This window comes from Melitaea cinxia, chromosome 11, assembly GCF_905220565.1.
Source record: "Melitaea cinxia chromosome 11, ilMelCinx1.1, whole genome shotgun sequence".
NCBI classification, from domain to species: Eukaryota; Metazoa; Arthropoda; class Insecta; order Lepidoptera; family Nymphalidae; genus Melitaea; species Melitaea cinxia.
In genome coordinates, this window is record NC_059404.1 from 14260695 (window position 1) to 14282437 (window position 21743).

General features: G+C 37.9%; 1 protein-coding gene across 1 annotated transcript in view; it reads left to right on the forward strand.

Annotated features, from left to right (window-relative positions):
- The window catches only part of LOC123657636 (ankyrin repeat domain-containing protein 17), a 52417-nt gene that overhangs the window by 21758 nt on the left and 8916 nt on the right, over positions 1–21743 (forward strand). Inside the window, exons 14-36 of the mRNA XM_045593158.1 lie at positions 964–1077; positions 1388–1472; positions 1983–2068; positions 2405–2449; positions 2510–2668; positions 3047–3166; positions 3804–3977; positions 4528–4679; positions 5257–5377; positions 5709–5924; positions 6957–7229; positions 7509–7677; positions 8741–8978; positions 9345–9477; positions 9759–9859; positions 10519–10735; positions 11419–11565; positions 11771–11893; positions 14323–14471; positions 15944–16096; positions 17872–17985; positions 18836–18985; positions 20391–20580. Coding sequence (XP_045449114.1) covers positions 964–1077; positions 1388–1472; positions 1983–2068; positions 2405–2449; positions 2510–2668; positions 3047–3166; positions 3804–3977; positions 4528–4679; positions 5257–5377; positions 5709–5924; positions 6957–7229; positions 7509–7677; positions 8741–8978; positions 9345–9477; positions 9759–9859; positions 10519–10735; positions 11419–11565; positions 11771–11893; positions 14323–14471; positions 15944–16096; positions 17872–17985; positions 18836–18985; positions 20391–20580 — 3429 coding nt within the window. The remainder of the gene's footprint in view (positions 1–963; positions 1078–1387; positions 1473–1982; positions 2069–2404; positions 2450–2509; positions 2669–3046; positions 3167–3803; positions 3978–4527; positions 4680–5256; positions 5378–5708; positions 5925–6956; positions 7230–7508; positions 7678–8740; positions 8979–9344; positions 9478–9758; positions 9860–10518; positions 10736–11418; positions 11566–11770; positions 11894–14322; positions 14472–15943; positions 16097–17871; positions 17986–18835; positions 18986–20390; positions 20581–21743) is intronic.

Below are 21743 nucleotides of genomic sequence, written 5' to 3' on the forward strand. Positions count from 1 at the left end.
AAATAATATTCAATAAAAATGAGTACAGTAGACTTAAAAGTTCAAATTGTAAAACTAATAAATACTTTTAGAAACATTAAGTCGAATTCGAGTACTAAATTTCTTTTTGAAAGAAATAATTCATAAATAATTGTGTTTGCTCGCAAACGAAAAAAAAAACGACTTCAATTACATCGACGAGTAATACAACGTAGATCGACGAAAAAATACTCAAGTAACTGCGCGTTATCAAAGATTACTCAAAAAGTAGTTATCAGATCTCAATGAAATTTATATGTGACCACATGACAAACATCAGCTTTCGATTAAATTAAAAATTATTAAAATCGGTACACCCAGTAAAAAGTTATTGCGGATTTTCAAGAATTTCTATCAATTTCTCTGGGATCCCATCATCAGATCCTGGTTTTCTTATCATGATACCAAACTAGGGATATCTCCTTTCCAACAAAAAAAGAAATATCAAAATCGGTACATCCAGTAGAAAGTTATGCGGTATAATACAACGTAGGTCGACGAAAAAAGCGTCAAGTAAAAACGCATTATTAGATATAGCTCGAAAAGTAGTTGTTAGATCTCAAATAAATTTAAATGGGACCAATTGGCACACACCACCTTTCGATTAAAAGAAAATTTGTCGAAATCGCTCCACCCAGTCAAAAGTTCTGATGTAACATACATTAAAAAAAAAATACAGTCGAATTGAGAACCTCCTCCTTTTTTGGAAGTCGGTTAAAAAGTAATTATTCAGTTGGTAATTTTTCTATATAGCTATTATAACTAGCTGTGATATAATGAAATCAACGATGTCGTCCATGTGAAAGCCTTATATTTCAAGTCCAATGAGGTCACTTCAAGTATTGGAGAAATATTATTTTGTAAACAAGTTGACCATCAATTATCATTATTCTTATTGGCTTAATTTTAAAATACTATCATTTGTGCTTGCTCTCATCGGCGTAGATGTGCCACAACAGCGTGGTGCATGAGCATAAGCTATCCCTCCCGCCCGGCTTTACATGGAAGGATGTTAACAAGAAATTTAAAAATAAAAACAAAGTTGAAAAAAAGTCTTATGTGAGTGGACACATTTCTAAGATACCATGTTTAGTAGTGTTGTGTCGTTATTTTATTTAAAAAAAAAGTCTCAGATTTATATCTGTACTCTATGGTGCCTATTTTTTTATTGCTCCGTTGTAGATTATTGAAGTAGAGCATGAGACAATAGTTCTTTTAGTGTGTTCTAAATGACTCCATAACCTTTTTATGTTCATCATTTGCTTCGATGGGTGTCGTTAATAATTATTTAAGTATTATATGTTTGTGTAGAATAGCCATGTCATATATGGTGAGATATTTGTAGTTAAACATTGTGTCATTTTTACAGAGACCCGAGGTTCTAGCGGGTCAACCTCGTAATGAATCACTGCCAGAAGCAGAGAGGAACATGCTTGAATTAGCTGAAGCCTCTGGTAAGTTTGTTCTTAAGAATATATGTATGATTTAGCCCACATAACATCTCTCTCTCTAAATAGAAGAAGAATTAGAGCTTAATCCACCGCACTGTTCCTTTTTTTCCACTGTACTTTTTTGAAAATTAGTCTCATGTAAATAAAATTTTAATTAATTAATTTAATAATATTTTTACTAATTGAATGTCCAATGTGACATTCTTTTAAATTTTTTTGTGATTTTTAATGTCTTAAAGATATCGATATAGCTATCATAGTCAAATCGCATTTACTTTCTTGGAAACCCTAATTGAAAAGACTAAAATAAAATATTCGAGTAAATATCTTAAGTCCATGCTTTAGGGTCATTGACATACGTGGAGCGAAATAGACCCGTCATTGTGCAGCAGTACAAATTATAAACAATTCTTCTCCATCCTACGTGACAAAGGCGAAATCATCTGTGCTAATTTGGCACTGTTGGAAGCCATTAATCTGAATGAATGAACTATAAACAAATTTGATGTGTAGGAGCGTCCCCCGCGCCCGCCACGCCACCCTACCCGCCGCCTCAACCGCCGCTGCCCTCACAACAGCTCACCGCCGACATCGACCAGGTAACAATAACTCGTCTTACCTTATACGTATATCATCCGCGCGTTATCAACACAGATTTATGATTCTATGAATCGTAACGTGTGTTGTTTCTAAAAAATTTAAATTTTATAATTTTTAATATTAATTTTGATATCTGATATTAGTGTATGTTACTAATAGTCTCTTAGCTATACTTAATTTTTAAGTACAGTAGAAAAATATTTTCTTAAAAAATTATGATCCATTCAATTTCAAAACTGAATATTTATATTTAGCTTACTATAATAATAGTTAAAAAAGTGTTGTAAAAAACTAGTCTAGTCAATGTTAAACTAAATATGACAATTGAACATCAGCAACAGTTTCAAGAACTACAGCAACAGCAATGGCAGCAACTCGCAGCTCATCAACAGCTACAGCAGAAGAAACAACAGCAACAGTTGCAACAACACCAGCAGCAGCAGCAACAACAACAACAACAACAACAACAGCAGCAACAACAACAACAGCAGCAACAACAACAGCAGCAACTACATCAGCAACAACATCAACAGCAACAACATCAGCAACAACAATATGTGCAGGATATGCAGCAGAGGCCCGAAGCATACATACCTCAGGTAATTACATAAATGCTGTGGAGTTTTTTTTTTTTTTTGAAGTTGTAGAATTTATATATATTTTAATGTTAATCATTCTGTTATATTCACAAGATGTTTAATGTAAAACCCACTCGTTAAATGTTACTTAATTCAAGATTGCTGTTGGGTAAATCAAACAGATTTGTCAGCAGTAGGTGCTGCGGCACCGACTTGTATTTTAGTGCACTTTTGCTACACGACGGTGTTGTGTTTATTCAGAACATTTCCTTAATATTTTGACATATGACACACCACCAAGAAACAAACAGTAAGGCATATGACATATTAATTATACTATCATACTGTTTGCGAGATTTAACTTAGAGTTACAAAATATGACACGATAAGGGTGTACAGGGCGAGGAGGGCGGGCTGGTGGAGGCGCGCGAGCTGGGCGCCGTGCTGGCCTACCTGCAGCGGGAGGTGCCGTCGCTGGTGGCGCTGCCGCCCAACGAGTTGCGCTCGCTCGTGCTGCAGGTGCGCTGCTGCTGTGACGTTGTTGTACGGAACGCGTCTGCTGTCTCTGATACAACTGCGTTTGCTTTCGTTTACATCGACAAGTCATTCAATGAGAACATCATCAATGTTTAATGCAATATAAAAGCATTATTAGGGATAACTCATTAAGTACTTATCGCATCTCGGTCTAATTTAAATGGGACCACATCACAAGCATTCACTCTCGGATAAACAAATAAATATCATATACAAACACGGTTGTCTGTTCCTACGGTACGCAACTTAATGCTTGTGTTATAGGTAACAGCCGGCTGATATAGCTAAATACTTCTTTTTTTTGATAATTATACATAAAATATTACATATATAAATACAAATATTACACCCGGACTCGGGCGAGAATCGAACCCGCAACCCTTGGAGCAAAAAGCAGGGCCATTACAAACTGCGCCAACGAGTTGGCTAAAAAATAATTATCAAAAGTACATCCAGTAAAATAGTTATGAGGAATTACGAGTTAAAAAAATGGTCTATTTTGATTAAAAAATGATTCCAAATTTCACAATTAAATGAGGACTAATAATTGGTAACATTCAGAACCTCTTGCTTTTCCTGAAGTCAGTTAAGCTTAACGTTTGACGGTGCCGCCTCTCAGGTGATGCAGCAGAAGTCGCACGAAATCCTGTCCGGCAAGTGCCCGGAAGACGCGGATGACGGCGAGGCGGACGAGCCCGAGTGCGACGAGGGCGAGGAGCGGCGCGCGCGCCGCCTGCTGGCCGCCGCCGAGGAGGCGCTGGCGGCCGACTGGCCGCGCGACCACGAGCTGCCGGTGAGTGGCCGGGCAAAGTCGGGCCGGCCAGCTGGGCTTTGTAAATGCGGGCCCAGCCTGATTTAACGGTGCCCTGCTTTTGTTAGGTTTTTCAATTTTAACCTTAAACTCTCGAAGCGCAATACGTGAGCGAGCGAAAACTGAGTGATACAAAGTTCTTAATAATTTAACATATATTTTTAACTAAATGTTCGGCCAAACTGACTAATGTTTCGTGCTACTAGGTGTAATGACTCGCTTTAGCCTGTAATTATCCCAATACTGGACATAAGCCTCTTTCCCCATGTAGGAGAAAGATTAGAGCTTATTCCACCACGCTGTTCTTGTAGTAAAATAACATGAATACTGTTCTTTCTTCGTAGCTCTTTTGTCCTTCAGTTTTTTTGTGGCTTCTGTATTACTTGGATAAGACATAAAAATCTGTATTACAGTTTGAAAAGTGTTATCATTCGTGTGAAAGAAAGTGACAATTTTCTAGAAATATGCTAAAAACTAAATGAGTCAACCTGTGAAACTGTTCCTGATGTTGTTACCTCCGTGGCGCGCGCAGGGCGCCGCGGGCTGCCAGTTCCGCGCGCGGCCGCCGTCCCCGTCCGGCGCGCAGGAGGCGGAGCCGGCGCCGCCCGCGCCCGCGCCCGCGCCGCTCGACCCGCAGCCGCACTTCGCGCTGCCTCCCCCCACGCTGCCCTACGACGACTACAGGTGGGCTCTATGAAGAACTACTGTCCGTTCGGCTCTGCTATCCGACTATTAACAATCTATAATATAAAAATGAGTCGCTGAATGTGTTGCTAAGCGCAAAACTCGAGAACGGTTGGACCGATTTCGCTAATTCTTTTTTTAAAATATTCCTTAAAGTACGAGGATGGTTCTTACGGAGAGAAAAATTATAAAAAAAAATTAAATTTCCTGAAGAAGTCTAAAAAACAACACTTTTCTATACTCCCATACAAAAGATTTGTGATAATACTTAAAAGTCAATTTGAACTTTAATACCATACGATAAAGTTTGTGTTAGGCGATACGAAGTTCGCCGGGTCAGCTAGTTTATTATAAAGTCATTCTAAAATTTAAAGTGACATTGCTACGCCAGCACTAGCTTTCGATTAAAAAAGAGTAAAAAGTTATTAAGTAACTAACACACTTAAAAAATATAAACGAATTGAGAACTTTCTCCATTTTTAAAAATAGATTAATAAATAAATTAAAATTGTAAGTAAATTCATTAACGAATAGAATTAGGGGGATATGTCAGTTCAATGTACGCCTTGTCACGCAGATCGTCAACGTTCGGCCCGGCGGCGGGAGGCGCGGGGCCGGGCGCGCCGCAGCCGCAGCCACAGCCGCACTCCAAGCGAGACCAGCACCACCACGCCAACAACGCTGCACTCAAGAAAAAGGTACGCGAAAATCTATGTGTTTTCTATATTGTTAGCTTCATTATTACAGTTTGAAAATTTTTCTTGAATAGAAACGCATCTATATGGGTCTCCAACACATCACACATGGTCACATAGATACTTACAAACTAGAACTTGTAAAGTACTAGATGTTCCGATTTTTATTTATTTATAAAATGTGCTTAAAATTACCCTAGCCTAATCAAAATACTTACAGAAAAAGTCTCCATATGCTTAATTTGAATACATTTAACATTAAAAGCCAAATGGTTAAGAAATGAAGTACTAGTAGTGGTAGTATCGTAATACAACGGTAACGCGACTCCCTCAGAGTCGGTTCATGGGGCGCGAGGACGCGTTCGGCACGCACGCGGCGCACGCCGCCCCGCCGCAGCCCGCGCCCGCCGCCTACTCCGCCATGGACGTGGACGGCGAGACCGACTCCAACCACGACACGGCGCTCACGCTGGCCTGCACGGGCGGCCACGAGGACCTCGTCGAGCTGCTGCTGTCGCGCGGCGCCGACATCGAGCACCGCGACAAGAAGGTACGTCACAAAGCCTACTTCGGTAAACAAGTGTACAGCTCACCTGATGCTAAGCGATTACCATCGCTAGTGGACGCCTGTAACGTCACAAGCATCGCAAGCTTGTTGCCGACTCTACACCCATCCTCAGGAGCTCTGGTCACCTCGCTTGACACACTATCTGCAAAATGTCCATCAGTTGTTGTTTGAGCTTGAATTTAGACTACATACATATCAATCAATCACGCCTCTTTCCTGTAGGGGTAGGTAGAGACCACTTTTTTTCACTTGCTACGATCTTTACATACTTGTTTCGCTTCGTCCACTTTCATTATTCCCTTCATACATGCTCTTCTGTTTAGGGTACTCTTGACCTGGCTTTTTCTCAAGATGTCCCCAATTTGGTCTCGGAACGTCCGCCTAGGTCTACCCCTTCCAACCCTTTCATTCACACTCGCCTTATACACTTTTTTCGTCAATCGTTCTTCACTCATTCTCTCGACATGGCCAAACCATCTGAGCATACCTTTCTCAATTTTCGTCATTACATCTTCTTTCAGACCACAACATTTCCTTATCTCACTATTTCTTATCCTGTCACTCAGTTTAACTCCTATCATACTTAACGCTCTCATCTCAACTGCATTTATTCTGCTTTCATGTTTCTTCTGCCATACCCAACTTTCATTTCCATACATGAGTGTCGGAACCAACACTCACTCACGCACAGCCAAACGAGCCTTGTTAGACACCTTCTGACTGCTCATAAAGGAGTGCAAAGCTCCATTCACCCTGTTTTCTGCATTCACTCTTCTTTCAATATCACTCTCGCACTTTCCATCTCTTGTAAACTTTGAACCCAGATACACAAGCTCATTGTTCACCTATTCAATTTGTCCATCATCAGATCTTGTTATAATATTTATACAATTAAAAAAAGTAGTTCAATTTTTTTTATCATAGCAATTGTAACCTACTCTACGTTCTAATACAACGTTTTACAATAAATATGTCTTTAACTTGTGTTTTGAACTTGCTATGCATTATTAACAGGGCTTCACTCCTTTGATCCTGGCCGCAACGGCCGGACACGAGAAGATCGTGGAGATACTGCTGAACCACGGCGCGGACATTGAGGCGCAGTCGGAGCGTACGAAAGATACGCCGCTGTCGCTGGCTTGCAGTGGCGGCCGCTACGAGGTGGTAGAGCTCATCCTCAGCCGCGGCGCCAACAAGGAGCACCGCAACGTGTCCGACTACACGCCGCTGTCGCTCGCCGCGTCCGGCGGCTACGTCAACATCATCCGCTTGCTGCTGCACCACCAGGTCTGTTCGACTGCGCCTCGCCCTGTATTTACAGATAACCGATTGGGAAATGCCATTACAAACATTGTATTCCTATTTATTCATTTTTTGTGTAAGTTTTTAATAAGTGAAACAGTTTCATTTTTCCTATACGTTTTAATTGATTCGAATCCATCACGGACTTGACTTTGATTTAAAAATAAAAATTTTATACATACCGAATATTACACTAAAAGTAAATACCCTTATAACCTTCTCCCACTCTAAAACATCTCAAATAAATCATATTTGTAACACCAGGCGGAGATAAATTCGCGCACCGGTTCCAAACTAGGCATCTCGCCGTTGATGTTAGCGGCTATGAACGGGCACACGGCAGCCGTACGCCTACTGCTGGACTGCGGCTCGGACATCAACGCACAGATCGAAACCAATCGTAACACTGCGTTAACGCTCGCTTGCTTTCAAGGTAATACACATGTTAAATTTTAAAAATAACTGTGTGACACATTAAATGGTATGAAATGACGAAAAATAGTTGTTCGTCGTCAAAAATATGGACTGACACTGATTAAAACCAATACATTTTACACCAATACATTTTCTCAGCAAACAAATTAAAAAAATTGTCCCTGCTACTTGGCAATATTACTAATTCGTAAATGCATCTTTAAAATTTATAAAGTTACTAGCGACCCGCTCCGGCTTCGCACGGGTATAAAATATAATTATAGCCTATGTCATTTACTGAAAAAATGATTAAAATCGATCCAGTAGTTTTGATTTATTCATTACTGCCCGTGGCCCGCACGCGTTAACTTAGAGTAAAAGCCGGCCGGAACCGCCGCAAACCCTACGTACCGCGATTTTTAAATCTAATATCTTCGAAAATATTCATTTAAATCATATGCTGTAAAGGGCCATATAGATCTATATTAAATAAAAAATATATTTAAGGTATTTAATTGGATAAGGATTAATACTGTATTGGTTAAAATCGCTTCGAAAATTAGCCATTATTTGTCGTAAAAAGTAAATGACAAAAAAATGTTATTGTGGGATATCCATAAGAGATAGGTATATACCATCGCGGAGTTTTCTGTAGACCTTTTCAATGTGTACAATACTTAGTACATTATTTTGATAAATCTCGTAGGGTTCAGCCTGCGTTTGCAATTTAAGCGAAAAAAAATAATTATTATTTGCGACATAACATTAGAAAACTCAAAAATAACAGTATTTCTCTACTATTTAATGGATGTTATTATACATATAAACTTTCCTCTTGAATCAATCTATCTATTAAAAAGAACCGCATCAAAATCCGTTGCGTAGTTTTAAAGATTTAAGCGTACATACATGAGCAGGGACAGAGAAAGCGACTTTGTTTTATACTATGTAGTGATTCAGAAGTTTGTTTTGAAATGAAAATCGATAATTGACTAAATTACACTTTTGCTTTATGATAGCGGTCTAACGTCGAGTGTAAGGCTGTATGAGTGAAGTAGTCACTAAACGAGGGTTTGGTACAGGACGACACGAGGTGGTGAGCCTGCTGCTCGACCGCAAAGCGAACGTCGAGCACCGCGCTAAGACTGGCCTGACGCCGCTCATGGAGGCGGCGAGCGGCGGCTACGTGGAGGTGGGCCGCGTGCTGCTGGACAAGGGCGCCGACGTCAACGCGCCGCCCGTGCCCTCGTCCCGCGACACCGCGCTCACCATCGCCGCCGACAAGGGCCACACCAAGTTCGTCGAGCTGCTGCTGCAGAGGTACCGTCTCGCTCGCGCTCTCTCTCTCTATTTCTTTCTTTCTGTCTCCCTCCCTCTCCCGCTTTATCTCTCTCTCTCTATCTCTCTCCCTCTATCTCTCTCTCCCTCTATCTCTCTCTCTCTCTCTTTCTCTCTGTCTCTCTCAGATGCATTGAATAATATTTTATGTCTTCCAAAACTTATTAACCCAGAGAGTAGAGCATGCAAATACACAAATTCTTTAACTTATGGGTTTATACTTAAGGTGACTGAAAATTATTGTGGCAGAAATTCTCAGAAAAATACAGCTAAGTTTTTAGTAAAATGTAGTTAAAAATAAATCATGAATATTTATAGTTCATTCTTACTAATGATCAAACTTACCAGGCGAGCGGCGGTAGAAGTAAAGAATAAAAAAGGAAACTCTCCTCTATGGCTAGCGGCAAATGGCGGACACCTCACTGTCGTTGAAATGCTCTACGCTGCTGGAGCGGATATCGACTCACAGGACAATAGAAAGGTGATCTACCTTATTTCTTATAATTTTCGACATTAATTGATTTATTAGGTCTTTAATATTTTACTGCTGGGGCCTTTATCAGACCAGACATCCAAACCGGAAACTAGTATTTGTATGAATACAAATATCTGTCCCGAGTGGGAATCTAACCTGCAAACCACCAGTGTTTACACAGCATATGCACCACTACACCAAAGCGGTTTTTAGAAAAGAAAATGAATAATCTAAAGCTATCACATCAATCATTATTTTTTACATGAACAATTTTATACTTTTTACAGGTATCTTGCCTAATGGCTGCTTTCCGCAAGGGCCATACAAAAGTAGTAAAATGGATGGTCGGTGTCGTAACACAGTTTCCCTCTGACCAAGAAATGACTAGGTTTGTACTTCTTTTCGTTAAATTTGATTTAGAATATTTGTAACGTTAGTTAGTTTAATTTTTGAGTAGATATTTTATAGGTCTGCCGTAGGACTGAGTTTTATCAGATTTTATATAATTTCTAGTTGGACATTGGATAGATGTATAAGAATTTTTTTAAATTGTATGGTTGAAATTTGTATAAATTTTTTATGTTAGACGAAATCAAATTCAATACAGGATTTACTTGAAAAATGAACATAAACAGTAATAGATGATAATTTAATATTATAATTTTGATTTTGCTTGGAAGTGATCATGTTTTAGCGATAAGACCATGCTTCTGTTTTTGTTGATATGTAAATCCTTTTCAGTTTCTTTTTTTAAATAAAATGATCGGCAAATAAGCGTATGGTTCACTGTAGCTTATAGACGTCTGTAACACCACAAGCATTGCAAGTGCCTTGCCGAATCTACCCCTAATCCCTCCCAGGAGCTTTTGTCCCCTTACTCACCACAGGAATATAACACTGCTTGAAGGTAGTATTATTAAGCTGTGACCTACCTGTAAGTAGTACTATCCCAATCGGGCTGCTCCAGATTTGTGCACGATATTTCCTGCTATACCTCGGTAAAAGTTTCAGTGTCCAATAAAGAGTATAAACGGTGCGGTGCCGCAGGTACATCTGCACGATCTCGGACAAGGAGCTGCTGGAGAAGTGCCAGGAGTGCGTGCGCGTGATCCGCGCCGCCAAGGAGACGCAGGCGGCGCGCGCCAACCAGAACGCGACCATCCTGCTGGAGGAGCTGGACGCCGAGCGCTGCCGCGAGGAGTCGCGCCGCCTGGCCGCCGCGCGCCGCCGCGAGCGCAAGAAGAAGAAGAAGCTGGAGAAGAAGGTGACTGCTGCCGCGACTCTTACTGCGGTGCTGTACTGGCTTCTGTGAAAACGTTCAAATAAATCTAATGTGAAAGCATTTAGAACTCATTCAATACATTTACAGTAATACCCCGCCCGGACTTAGTAAATATCTCAGGTCGTCGCACAACGCACAAAAAAAACACAAAATCGTAACTTATGTACCTACGCGCCGATTCCGCACTACACGTCTGTGCCTGTTGTAAACTGAACGAATAATAATGCGGGTGGGGGGAGTCAAATAAAAAACGAATAGACGAGAAAATTAAATCGCGTTACTCCGAATTCGCGTAAGTCGAGGTAGCGTAAGTCGGGGTATTACTGTATCTATAAATTGTTAAATTCGACGGTCAGCGATCAATATCCGTGCCGGTTACAGTACGAATACGAGTCGAGATCGATTTAGCGACTCACGCGTTTTCGTTACATTTTAGAAAGTCTAACTATAATTGAAATAAGCTGTAACTCGTACATTTTATTTCGAACTAAGATGGTCTTCTCGACGTCCATGATTTTGAAGAATATGCCTCGTACGGTCATTTTAACTTGACATTAAAATTCACGCAGAATTGAGCCTTAATTAAAACAAGTCGTACATAAAGAATAGGAAAAATCTTCCTATCAGAACTATAATTTTTTTTTTTTTTTTTTTACAATAAATAGGAGGAGAGGCGTAAACTCCAAGCAGAAAACGAAAAAAACTCTCTGTATTGCGAGAAAGCGCTAGGCGAGTGTTCGGAAGGCGGCGAGGGAGACGACGAGCCCGCCGCGCGAGAGGAAGGTGACTCCGGTATCGATGCCAACTCGCAGGTACCCTCACTTGTGAATTTTTTGTTGCTATTCTCTTTTGCACTATTTTGCCTCTCGGTAACATCGTTACTCACCATCGTGGGTTGACTGGAAGAGATCTCGTTTAGAAATAAGTTCGCCCGTGCCACCTTATTTTATGTGATCGAAAACTAAGTATGTTTTTAAGTGCAATAAGCAGTAAATATGAACTATGTATGTCCCTCAGGGCTCGTGTTCGTCGTCGGACGTGAAGGCTCCTCCAGCGCCTAGTGCCAAGTGCAAGAAGAAGAAAAAAGACGACAAGGCGCCCGCCGCGCCGCAGCCCCCGCCCAAGAAGCAGCCCGACAAAGTACTGCTCTTAATACTTAAGTTCTATACAATTACGTTCACGGGCTACGCTTCAGGGTTTAATATCCCACTGCTGGGCATAAGGCTCTTTCCCCTTGTAGGAGATTTCGTATATAGTTTAAAAATGGTATAGCTTTAAGGTATAAAAATATTTATTCTCATAAGAAATACAAATTTCGCTTAGGATGAGATTTAACACAATAAAATAAAATCACATTACATGCCATTACCATTGCATGGTTACATTACTCGCCAGTGTGCCAAGCTCGCCAAAGCTCGGTGTAACTTACGGTTGTTTTTTTATTTTTAACCGACTTCCAAAAAAGGAGGAGGTTCTCAATTCGACTGTATTTTTTTTTTTTTTTTTTTTTTTTTTTTTTATGTATGTTACATCAGAACTTTTGACCAGGTAGACCGATTTCGACAAATTTTGTTTTAATCGAAAGGTGGTGTGTGCCGATTGGTCCCATTTAAATTTATTTGAGATCTAACAACTACTTTTCGAATTATATCTAATAATGCGTTTTTACTTGACGCTTTTTTCGTCGACCTACGTTGTATTATACCACATAACTTTCTACTGGGTGTACCGATTTTGATAATTCTTTTTTTGTTGGAAAGGGGATATCCCTAGTTTGGTACCATGATAAGGAAACCAGGATCTGATGATGGGATAATAGAGAAATCGAGAGAAACTCTTGAAAATCCGCAATAACTTTTTACTGGGTGTATCGATTTTGATAATTTTTACTTTAATCGAAAGCTGATGTTTATCATGTGGTCACATATAAATTTTATCGAGATCTGATAACTACTTTTTGATTAATCTTTGATAACGCGTATTTACTTGACATTATTTTCGTCACCTTACGTTGTATTATACCTCATAACTTTTTACTGGGTGCACCGATTTTGACGTTTCTTATATAAATTAAAAGCTACTATTCGTCACGTGGTCCCATTCAAATTTAATTGAGATTTGATTCGTAATTTGTGAGTTATATCTAATATTGCGTATTTACTTGACGGTTTTTTCGTCACCCTACGTTGTATTATACGTTATATCACTTATATCTTTTTACTGGGTGCACTGATTTTGATCTTTTTTGTATAAATCAAAAGCTAATACTTGTCATGTCGTCCGTTTTAAATATGATTGAGATATAATGAGCAACTTTTGAGTAATCTTTGATGACACGTATTTACATGACGATGTTAAGACGACTGTGGTCATGTTCAATACTTTGCCACAACGCCATCTATCAAAATGTAATGAAATTACTTCGTTCACTATCGATCAAATTACAATATTCCACTAGAGTAGAGAGTAGCAGTTTATTTGTTATAAATATATTTGAGCTTTTAATTTTTGAGTTATCGCTAATACTGGGTATTTACTTGGCTATTTTACGTCGACCAACGTTATATTAACCTCATTACTATTTTACTGGGTGGACCGATATCGATGATTCTTTTTTTAATCGATAGGTGGTGCTTGTCATGTGGTCCCATTTAAATATAATTGAGATTTGACTCGAACTTTTTGAGCTATATCTGATATGGCGTATTTACTTGACTGTTTTTGGAGTTTTCTCCTTAAGAATCGATTTTCATTTAAGGCCCCGGAATGAAAAAATTGAACAGTAAAATCTACTGAACGAATGACCTTGTTAGAGATGGCGTTCAGACGTTTTCTAATAACGCAATTAGGTTCCGATAGATGGCGTTATTGCATTCATTTATTTACAATTTGATATAGTAATAATATATTTCTTAGACTAGTAAGCCTTTTTGTGCCTATTTAGACAGTTGATCTGAAGGGGTAAACTCCAGTCGTGCATCGGAGCTATGTGAAAACATGAACATTACATATTTTTAATAAAAAAGACATAAACCGTAATTCAATATAAATCCGCTTCAACTAAAAAACCCGCCGTAATAAGCGATGTCAGCGCTTCGCGCGAATCGACGACGGGCCTTTTATGAAATTTCTGCCTACAATCGCTAACAAAATGTTAGAAATAACAGTAGAACATTATATAATTCTACAATTTTATAATGTCGTGTTATATGGAATACGAACAAAGTATTACTATTTTTTCGTCGATCTACGTTGTATTACTCTTCGATGTAATTGAAGTCGGTTTTTTTTTTCGTTTGCGAGCAAACACAATTATTTACGTTAAGACTCAATATGTATTTAGTATATACTCGTATCTTTCAAATTTAACGTCTCACCCTTTTATCTATCGTTTTATATAATATTTAAAATAAGTACCATAAAAAATAAGCGACAAATTATTATTTAACAAGAAACTACTTCTATATAGAACAATTGATAGTTGTCTGCAAGAGATCGCTATTAAGTGATAAGGACCACATTTGCGTAAGGCATTAAACAAATAATAATAACGATATAAAATGTTCCAGGTAAAACCTAAAATAGAAACGAAACCCGAGAAAGAGACGACGCCCAGCAAACCTGACAAGAAGCAGGAGAAGGAGAACGTGGCGCCGAGCTCGCCGCCCGCCACGCCCGCCAAGCCCGCCGCGCCCGAGCGCCGCGACAAGAGGGACAAGTGAGTGCCGCGCCTCCGGGGGAGGGGGAGGGCCTTACTTGCTCCTTGTGCTGCAGCCTGGGCATAGCCCTCTTTCCCCACGTAGGAGAAGGGTCCGAGCTTAATCCACCACGCTGCTCCATACTCGGCGGATATATTCTCTACTATGCGTAACGATCGTTATGAGGTTGTACATGATAACTACTGGGACCAACAGCTTAACGTGCTCTCTAAGGCACGGTGGGGAGACTCACAAGGACTAACAATCAAACCGGATATAAATATTTGTAGAAACAAATATCCTCTCCGAGCGAAAATCGAATCCGCGATCGTCGTTCTTTAGGCGCCTCCGACACGGCAAACGCAACATTACATCAGAGCGGTCATCACTACCGCTTTACTAGTTGGTTTTATGTGAGGGACTGGATAAGTGGTATTAACACTATTAAACCCTACATTCACAGAACGTTTCCTTGTTTTTTAATTTGTTAAATTCCAAATGTAGTTTATATGTATGTGTTCTTTGTGTACAAATAAAATACAAAATTGCATGATGTAATAAAATTTACTCTATTTGACGTCAATCGGTTTATTTCAAGAGATAATTTGGTTTTACTCATTATATTCATGAGCAATATGAATCGTTTTTTATATGGGAATCGGGATATAGTCATGTGTGTATGCGAATTGAACATGGTTTAAAAATAAGAGATGTACAATAAATAGATAATAATTACTTTAGTTGATTCTATTGTCCAAATATAAAATGTGATTGGTGTATATTTGACTTTATTAATATATTTCTCTTACATATTATGTGAAATAAAGTGTTGAGAAAAAGTTTTTTAATAAACAATGTTCTGAATAAGATGTTTCGTAACCTGTTTGCTATCGTCGGTGTTAGTGTTGCACTAAAATGTATAACATATTGACATACATATATAACATAGTTAAAAAAAAATTGGTTGCCTGTAAAGTCGGTATACGGGCGAAAGTTTTACGTGACAACGACTTTGAGTGGTAAAATAATTTTAATGTGAATATTCATTCGTATAGTAGGAAGACGGATGAAATAATAGTAACAATTTAAAACATTTATTTATACAAAGAATTATATTTAAAACATTAATTTATACAAAGAATCTCGCACTGAATTTCATTCACTTTTTATGTCTGTCTCTCTCGCTCTTAGGCGGGCTAACGACGACGCGTGCCTCTCACTCGCTCTCATTGTGAGCGCATAACGTGAGCGGAGCGTAACGCAGTTTCTTGAAGTGTCACCCGGCAAACCAATTTATAAGACGTTGTCACGTCAAAAGTGTATAAGAGACATTCTCAAGTTTGTTTCACATAGTTTGTGTGCATGATTTTATATAAACTCCTCGCCGTGTGTTGTAGCTTAGCATAACTTGTATAATATTTGTGTTATACTTATATTTCATAATCATTATCATTGTATTGGGAGGCTAAAGTATACTAAAACATTGTTGCAGAAAACCAGAGGAGGATACAAAGAGTATCACAGTACAGAATGCTAAATACGGGAATAGTTCTCGTAAGAGTCAAGTGTTTGAGTCCAGTAGGCACAATGTGGACAAAGACGATGACGCTACTGACAAAAATAAAAAGATACACGCTAGCCATCAGTAAGTTTGCTCATTTATCCTTTACCGACTCTTATACGTAGAACTAGGGATGTATCGAGGATCTTTATGATTGTTTATGATTGAAATAAGTTATTACTCATTCGTAGGATACAGGAGATATACAGTCGACTCTCGTTAATTCGAAACTCGGGGGACTCGAAAAATATTACGAATTATCGAGTGTTCGAAATATCAAATGGTTCGAAATTTTTGAGAGAAAATAAATAAAACTTCGAATTATTAAGTGTTGATCAATTATTACATACAAATTTATTAGATACCTAACTGCTTTTCTTTAACAATGACAGAATTCACCTTGCTTCTCACCTCCCTCTACTTTTTCGATTTACTTCTTCTTTTCAGCAATCTTCAAGCATTTATACTTTTTAGGACTCAAACTTTTAATCTGTATACAACGAAAGAGTAACAGTAACTGAAACATAACTAAACTAAACATGTGTGCGGAAGTGTGTGTCAAACTAATCATAATAAAAACAAAAACTCGTGTACGATGATACATGTATGCACAAGTTTTACTTTTTTTTTTGTCTCGAAATGTACTTAGCTTTCTGTTTCTTTCTCCCTGCAACTTTGGATTGTCGAGTGTTTGACGCCGATGAGTTTGAATTAACGCGTCGTTTTGTTACGTGGCAATGTTTTTTTTGTTCGAAATACCAAGTGTATAAAAATGTATAGATTGAGTTCGAAATATAAAGAGATTATGTATGGAACTCATGGTGACTTTGAACTATAGAGAGGTTCGAAATATCGCAGGTTTGAATTAACGAGAGTCGACTGTATTTAAAAAGCCCATAAGTTTTCCTAGAAGTGAAATTCGATATTTATCATTGTAGCCCATAAAAACATTTAGTCATATGCCTAATTTCACATAAAAATTATGGCTACATTTTTTGTTTTAAAGTGAAAAAGAATAACAATAATTTTCATTTTTCTAAGTTGCTTCAAAAATAAAATATCAATATTATCTATATAACTTACTAGCATCCCGCCCCGGCTTCGCACGGATATTTAACAAAAATTTCAAAACGTTTTTCTCTAATTTTTTTGAAAATGTAATATAGCGCATGTCACCCGTGTATAGTGTAGCTTCCCAACAGTGAAAGAATTTTTCGAATCGGTTCAGTAGTATCAGAACCTATTCAATGCAAATAAACAAACAATCAAATCTTTCCTCTTTATAATATTAGTATACTTATGAAGTTCATTTGCAAAGAAACTGAAGAGTGAAACATATTACGCCTTTTAAATGATGTTGAGCTCACATTTGACTAACATTTGTTTGATGCAGCATGTTTTGTTCAATTTTTAATTACTTACACTTGCATGTTCTCTCTTTTGTATTAAATTTAAAAGAAAAAAAAAAGAAGAAAAACATAGATTACACACAAGACAACATTAAGGGGTAATATTTTGTCGCATTTTATTCTAAAAAAAATATTAGCATCCAAAAAATAAACAAACAGACACAAACTACACATAACATTAAAACATGACATAGATACTTTGAATCATTCGTTTCTACATCGCTATAAATTTATTAGTGAGATTAAAATCTAATTCTAATCTAACTAATTCCAGTATGCAATAAGATGATTTAGTTGTGTAGCTCATATTCGTTTCATTTCAACCATCATTTAATGTACTAAAACTTGCCTAAAGTTTCGTTGTAGCCACATCGATGCGATGGGGGAATTACAACGAACTGTGGTCGACCGCTAATGTAGTAGTGCTTAACTAAAGAACGGTGTTCGCAGGTGGGAGGGCGACAAGAGCACGTCTCCGAAGGGCAGCGGCGTGCGGCGCGAGGACGGCTGGAAGGAGGTCGTGCGCAAGTCCAGCGTGCAGGCGCTGTCCACGCTCGAGCCGGGGTGAGTGCGGCTGCTTCTACTGCCTTGGGTGGCTCGTTTTCTTGCTGTCCCATACTTTAAATTTTATTTTTTTGTTAATCGAGCTCATGTTTGAACTAAGTTTTTGATGCTATTTCGTTTATATTTATTTATTTTATTTTATTTATTTACAGAAAAAAAAATACAGTTTATGTGATAAACAGTGCAGCAAAAACAATGAATAGTTTAACAGTGCACTGTGTTTCTAAAGTAATAATACTAAAGTTCATACGATATTATATACTAACATAAAAATCTTAATATATATAAATCTCGTGTCACAATGTTTGTCCTCAATGGACTCCTAAACCACTTAACCGATTATAATAAAATTCGCACACCATGTGCAGTTCGATCCAACTTGAAAGATAGGCTATATTTTATTTTGATATATTAATTATTATATTTAAGAAAAAAATAAAGAAGGCGGTACAAAGTTCGCCAGGTCAGCTAGTATAATATAAAGCTGTACAAATAATAGATTATACATGTGAATATAATTCGAATGAAAAAAAAAATTAACATTAAGTGGTTAAAGAATAATAATAATCATAATAAAAATAATAAATGCGGCCATGTCAATCTTTCTCTATATGTTGGTCTAAAAAGAATTTTTTAAATATGTTTTTATAGTTGTTTTTTTGAAAGTTTTTTCTTAAATTCGATTAATTAATTAATTTATTCAATATAATGAAGAACTCGTGTCCCTCAAACGACTGCTGTGTCATTGTCACTTAAATTACAGATATTAAATGCACCACAAATATTGTTGATGCCATACAAACAACACACTGTGCACAATGAATGTAAACGTTACCTTCATCTTATTCAGATGTAAGAAAGTGTCGGTAGCGGCGCACGCCATATCTCGCGTGATCGGTCGCGCGGGTTCCAACATCAACGCCATCCGATCGGCCACAGGCGCGCACATCGAGGTCGACAAGCAAGTCAAGGGCCAGGGCGAGCGCATCATCACCATCAAGTGAGTACCATCGCTCTTACTTCTCTAGATTTTCAATAGTTTAGCTTGCTTATTAATAATGTAACAAGCTCAAAGTTGAGATTTATAAAATTTTAGCAATTTTAATATTATATATATTTATAAATTCAGGTGTGCTCGGTATTTTTAGTAAATCGAGTTTTTTTTTTAATCATATTTAAATTCGAATTACATATTGATAAAATATGAATAATATTTTTCGATTTTACCGACATAAAAATAAAAAATATGAACTGTTTGTTTAAATAAAAAATCATGAGTGCAATTAGAAAAAAAAAAGGAAAAAATAATCGATCTTTGGAGACATGGGATTTAAACCGTGGTCTTCTCGGTCGAACCCGACCGGCCGATTTTCCACCTGAGCCACGACAACTATACGATATAACAAGACGCCGCGTTGGCGCAACGGTTACAGCCATGGATTGTACCTGATGCGCTGGCGGTTGCGGGTTCGATCCCCGCATATGACAAACATTTGTATTGGCTATACAGGTGATTGCCGTGGTCTGGGTGTTTGTGCAGTTCTTGTGAGTCTCCCCACCATGCCTCGGTGAGCACGTTAAGCCGTCGGTCCCGGTTGTTATCATGTACACCTAATAGCGATCGTTATCAGGGAATATATCCGCCAACCCGCATTGGAGCAGCGTGGTGGATTAAGCTCTGATCCTTCTCCTACATGGGGAAGGAGGCCTATGCCCTAGGATATTACAGGCTGAAGCGATACGACAATTATATTGACAGTTGCGAAATTTACCTTCGCATTCTAACGATATTGTAGCCATTTTTTTATTGCCTAAAAACAGGGATAAAACGACATTTTCTAAAAATGAATCCTAGCTATATCGCTTTATCGCCCCCGATATCCCCTGCATACTAAATTTCATGAAAATCATTGGAGCCGTTTCCGACATTCAGATTCTATATATACAAGAATTGCTCGTTTAATAGTATTAGATAGATAGATTAGATAAAAGAGATGGTTCTTTTGTTACTTTATTTTTTGTGTTCTTTTTACTTGGTTTACTGATTTTTGATAACTTTTTTAACGAGATTTGACTAGTACTTTTTGAGTTATCTCTAGTAATTCTTATGTACTTGATTATTTTTTCGTATACTTACGTATTACTTGTCGATGTAATCGAAGTCAACTAAGTTGTTTCGTTCGTTCGTCGTCGACTTTGTTGCTTATATATTATCAGGGAGTCCCGTTATGCTTTGTACAGGTATTTATAAACGATTTAACCGTATACCTACACAGTAAGGTCTTTCGTATAGTATACCTTTGGTATAGTATGCCTTTCCTATTCTTGCTATCGTTTTTTTTTTTTTTTTTTTTTTTTAATGCAGATTAAATTCATATAAATCATACTATAAATAATACCAACAGAGGGTCGTCCGAGGCGACGAAGCAAGCTGCGCAGCTGATCGCGGCTATGATACGAGACCCGGAAGCGGACATCGCGCAGCTGTTGCCGCGCGCCAAGCTGCCGGCCGCGCCTCCCGCGCCCGCGCATGCGCACACGCACGCGCACGCGCACCCGACGAAGCCCGCCACTCACAAGCAGCCAGCGGCTAAGGTATATATGCTACATAAATGCAGTTTATTGTGTGGAAATCTGACAATACATTTACATAATAAGATGAAGATTGTATTACGTTTAGGCGTAAGTCAGAGTAATAAGTTAGGGCTAAGTAACTTTATATAGCATACTATCTTTAGAATGTTTAAAAACCATTATATGGACGTAAAAGTCGGTTATCATTGAATTTGTTGTTTCGATTAATATTAAACTGTTATTAATTCTCTTGTATACTTACCATTTTCTGTAAATAATCATTCTCAAGTCGATTAGAAAGAACTAAAAATCGTGTTCTTGTTCGGGTCAAACAATTATGTATTCATTCTACACGGCCGGTGGTTGACACAACTTGTCAGTTCTTGTCTAGTATTTGAAGCGATGGCTCCTTGCCTTTTAAAGCAACATAAGGTGGGTTTGGCAATAACTTTTTTATGCTAAAGTGAAGTGAATTTTGTTTGGTTCTTTTCTTTGTATAAATCGGATCCAATGTCCCAAAGACATGGCAAATCACCAATCGAGGCCGTCGACGTCAAATAAATATTGGTCGGGTCAACCGTTTTCCAGACTGTCCATTTTTATATCGACACCAGCAATTTATACTAAGCTAACTCATAAAAGTGAACTTTACAATAGATTCTTATAAAAGAGAAAAATGTGATACCTTTTATATTAATTAAGAAGCTTATTTGGAATTTGGTATCTTTAATAGTTAATTTATTCATTGCAATTTCACAATTTTTATTATTACAAAAAAAAAAAAAACATTTATACAAGTTGCATTAAGAAAACCAACTTATCGAAAATTCGAGTTGGCGTAGTATAAATTGTTGGTGTCGATATCAACCCGACCGAGGACACGACGGTCGGCGGTCGATCCCGACCGTGTAGGAGGCCTTTTAGACTGTAGTAAAGCACATAAGCTTATTACGTTTAGGCGTATTATTACATATGATAATGAAATGGTAAATAAATTAAAAATTAAATTATAATTCTCATTAATATAATATTTAAAAAAAGGAATGCACATTTTAGTTGTTTTAAAATTGTTGTTATTATTAAGAAATATTATTATAGTTATTGTTAATTCAAAATTTATTAAAATGTAATTATTTAATTATTTAAATCTAATTGTACTAACATTAGACTATAAGCATCATTGT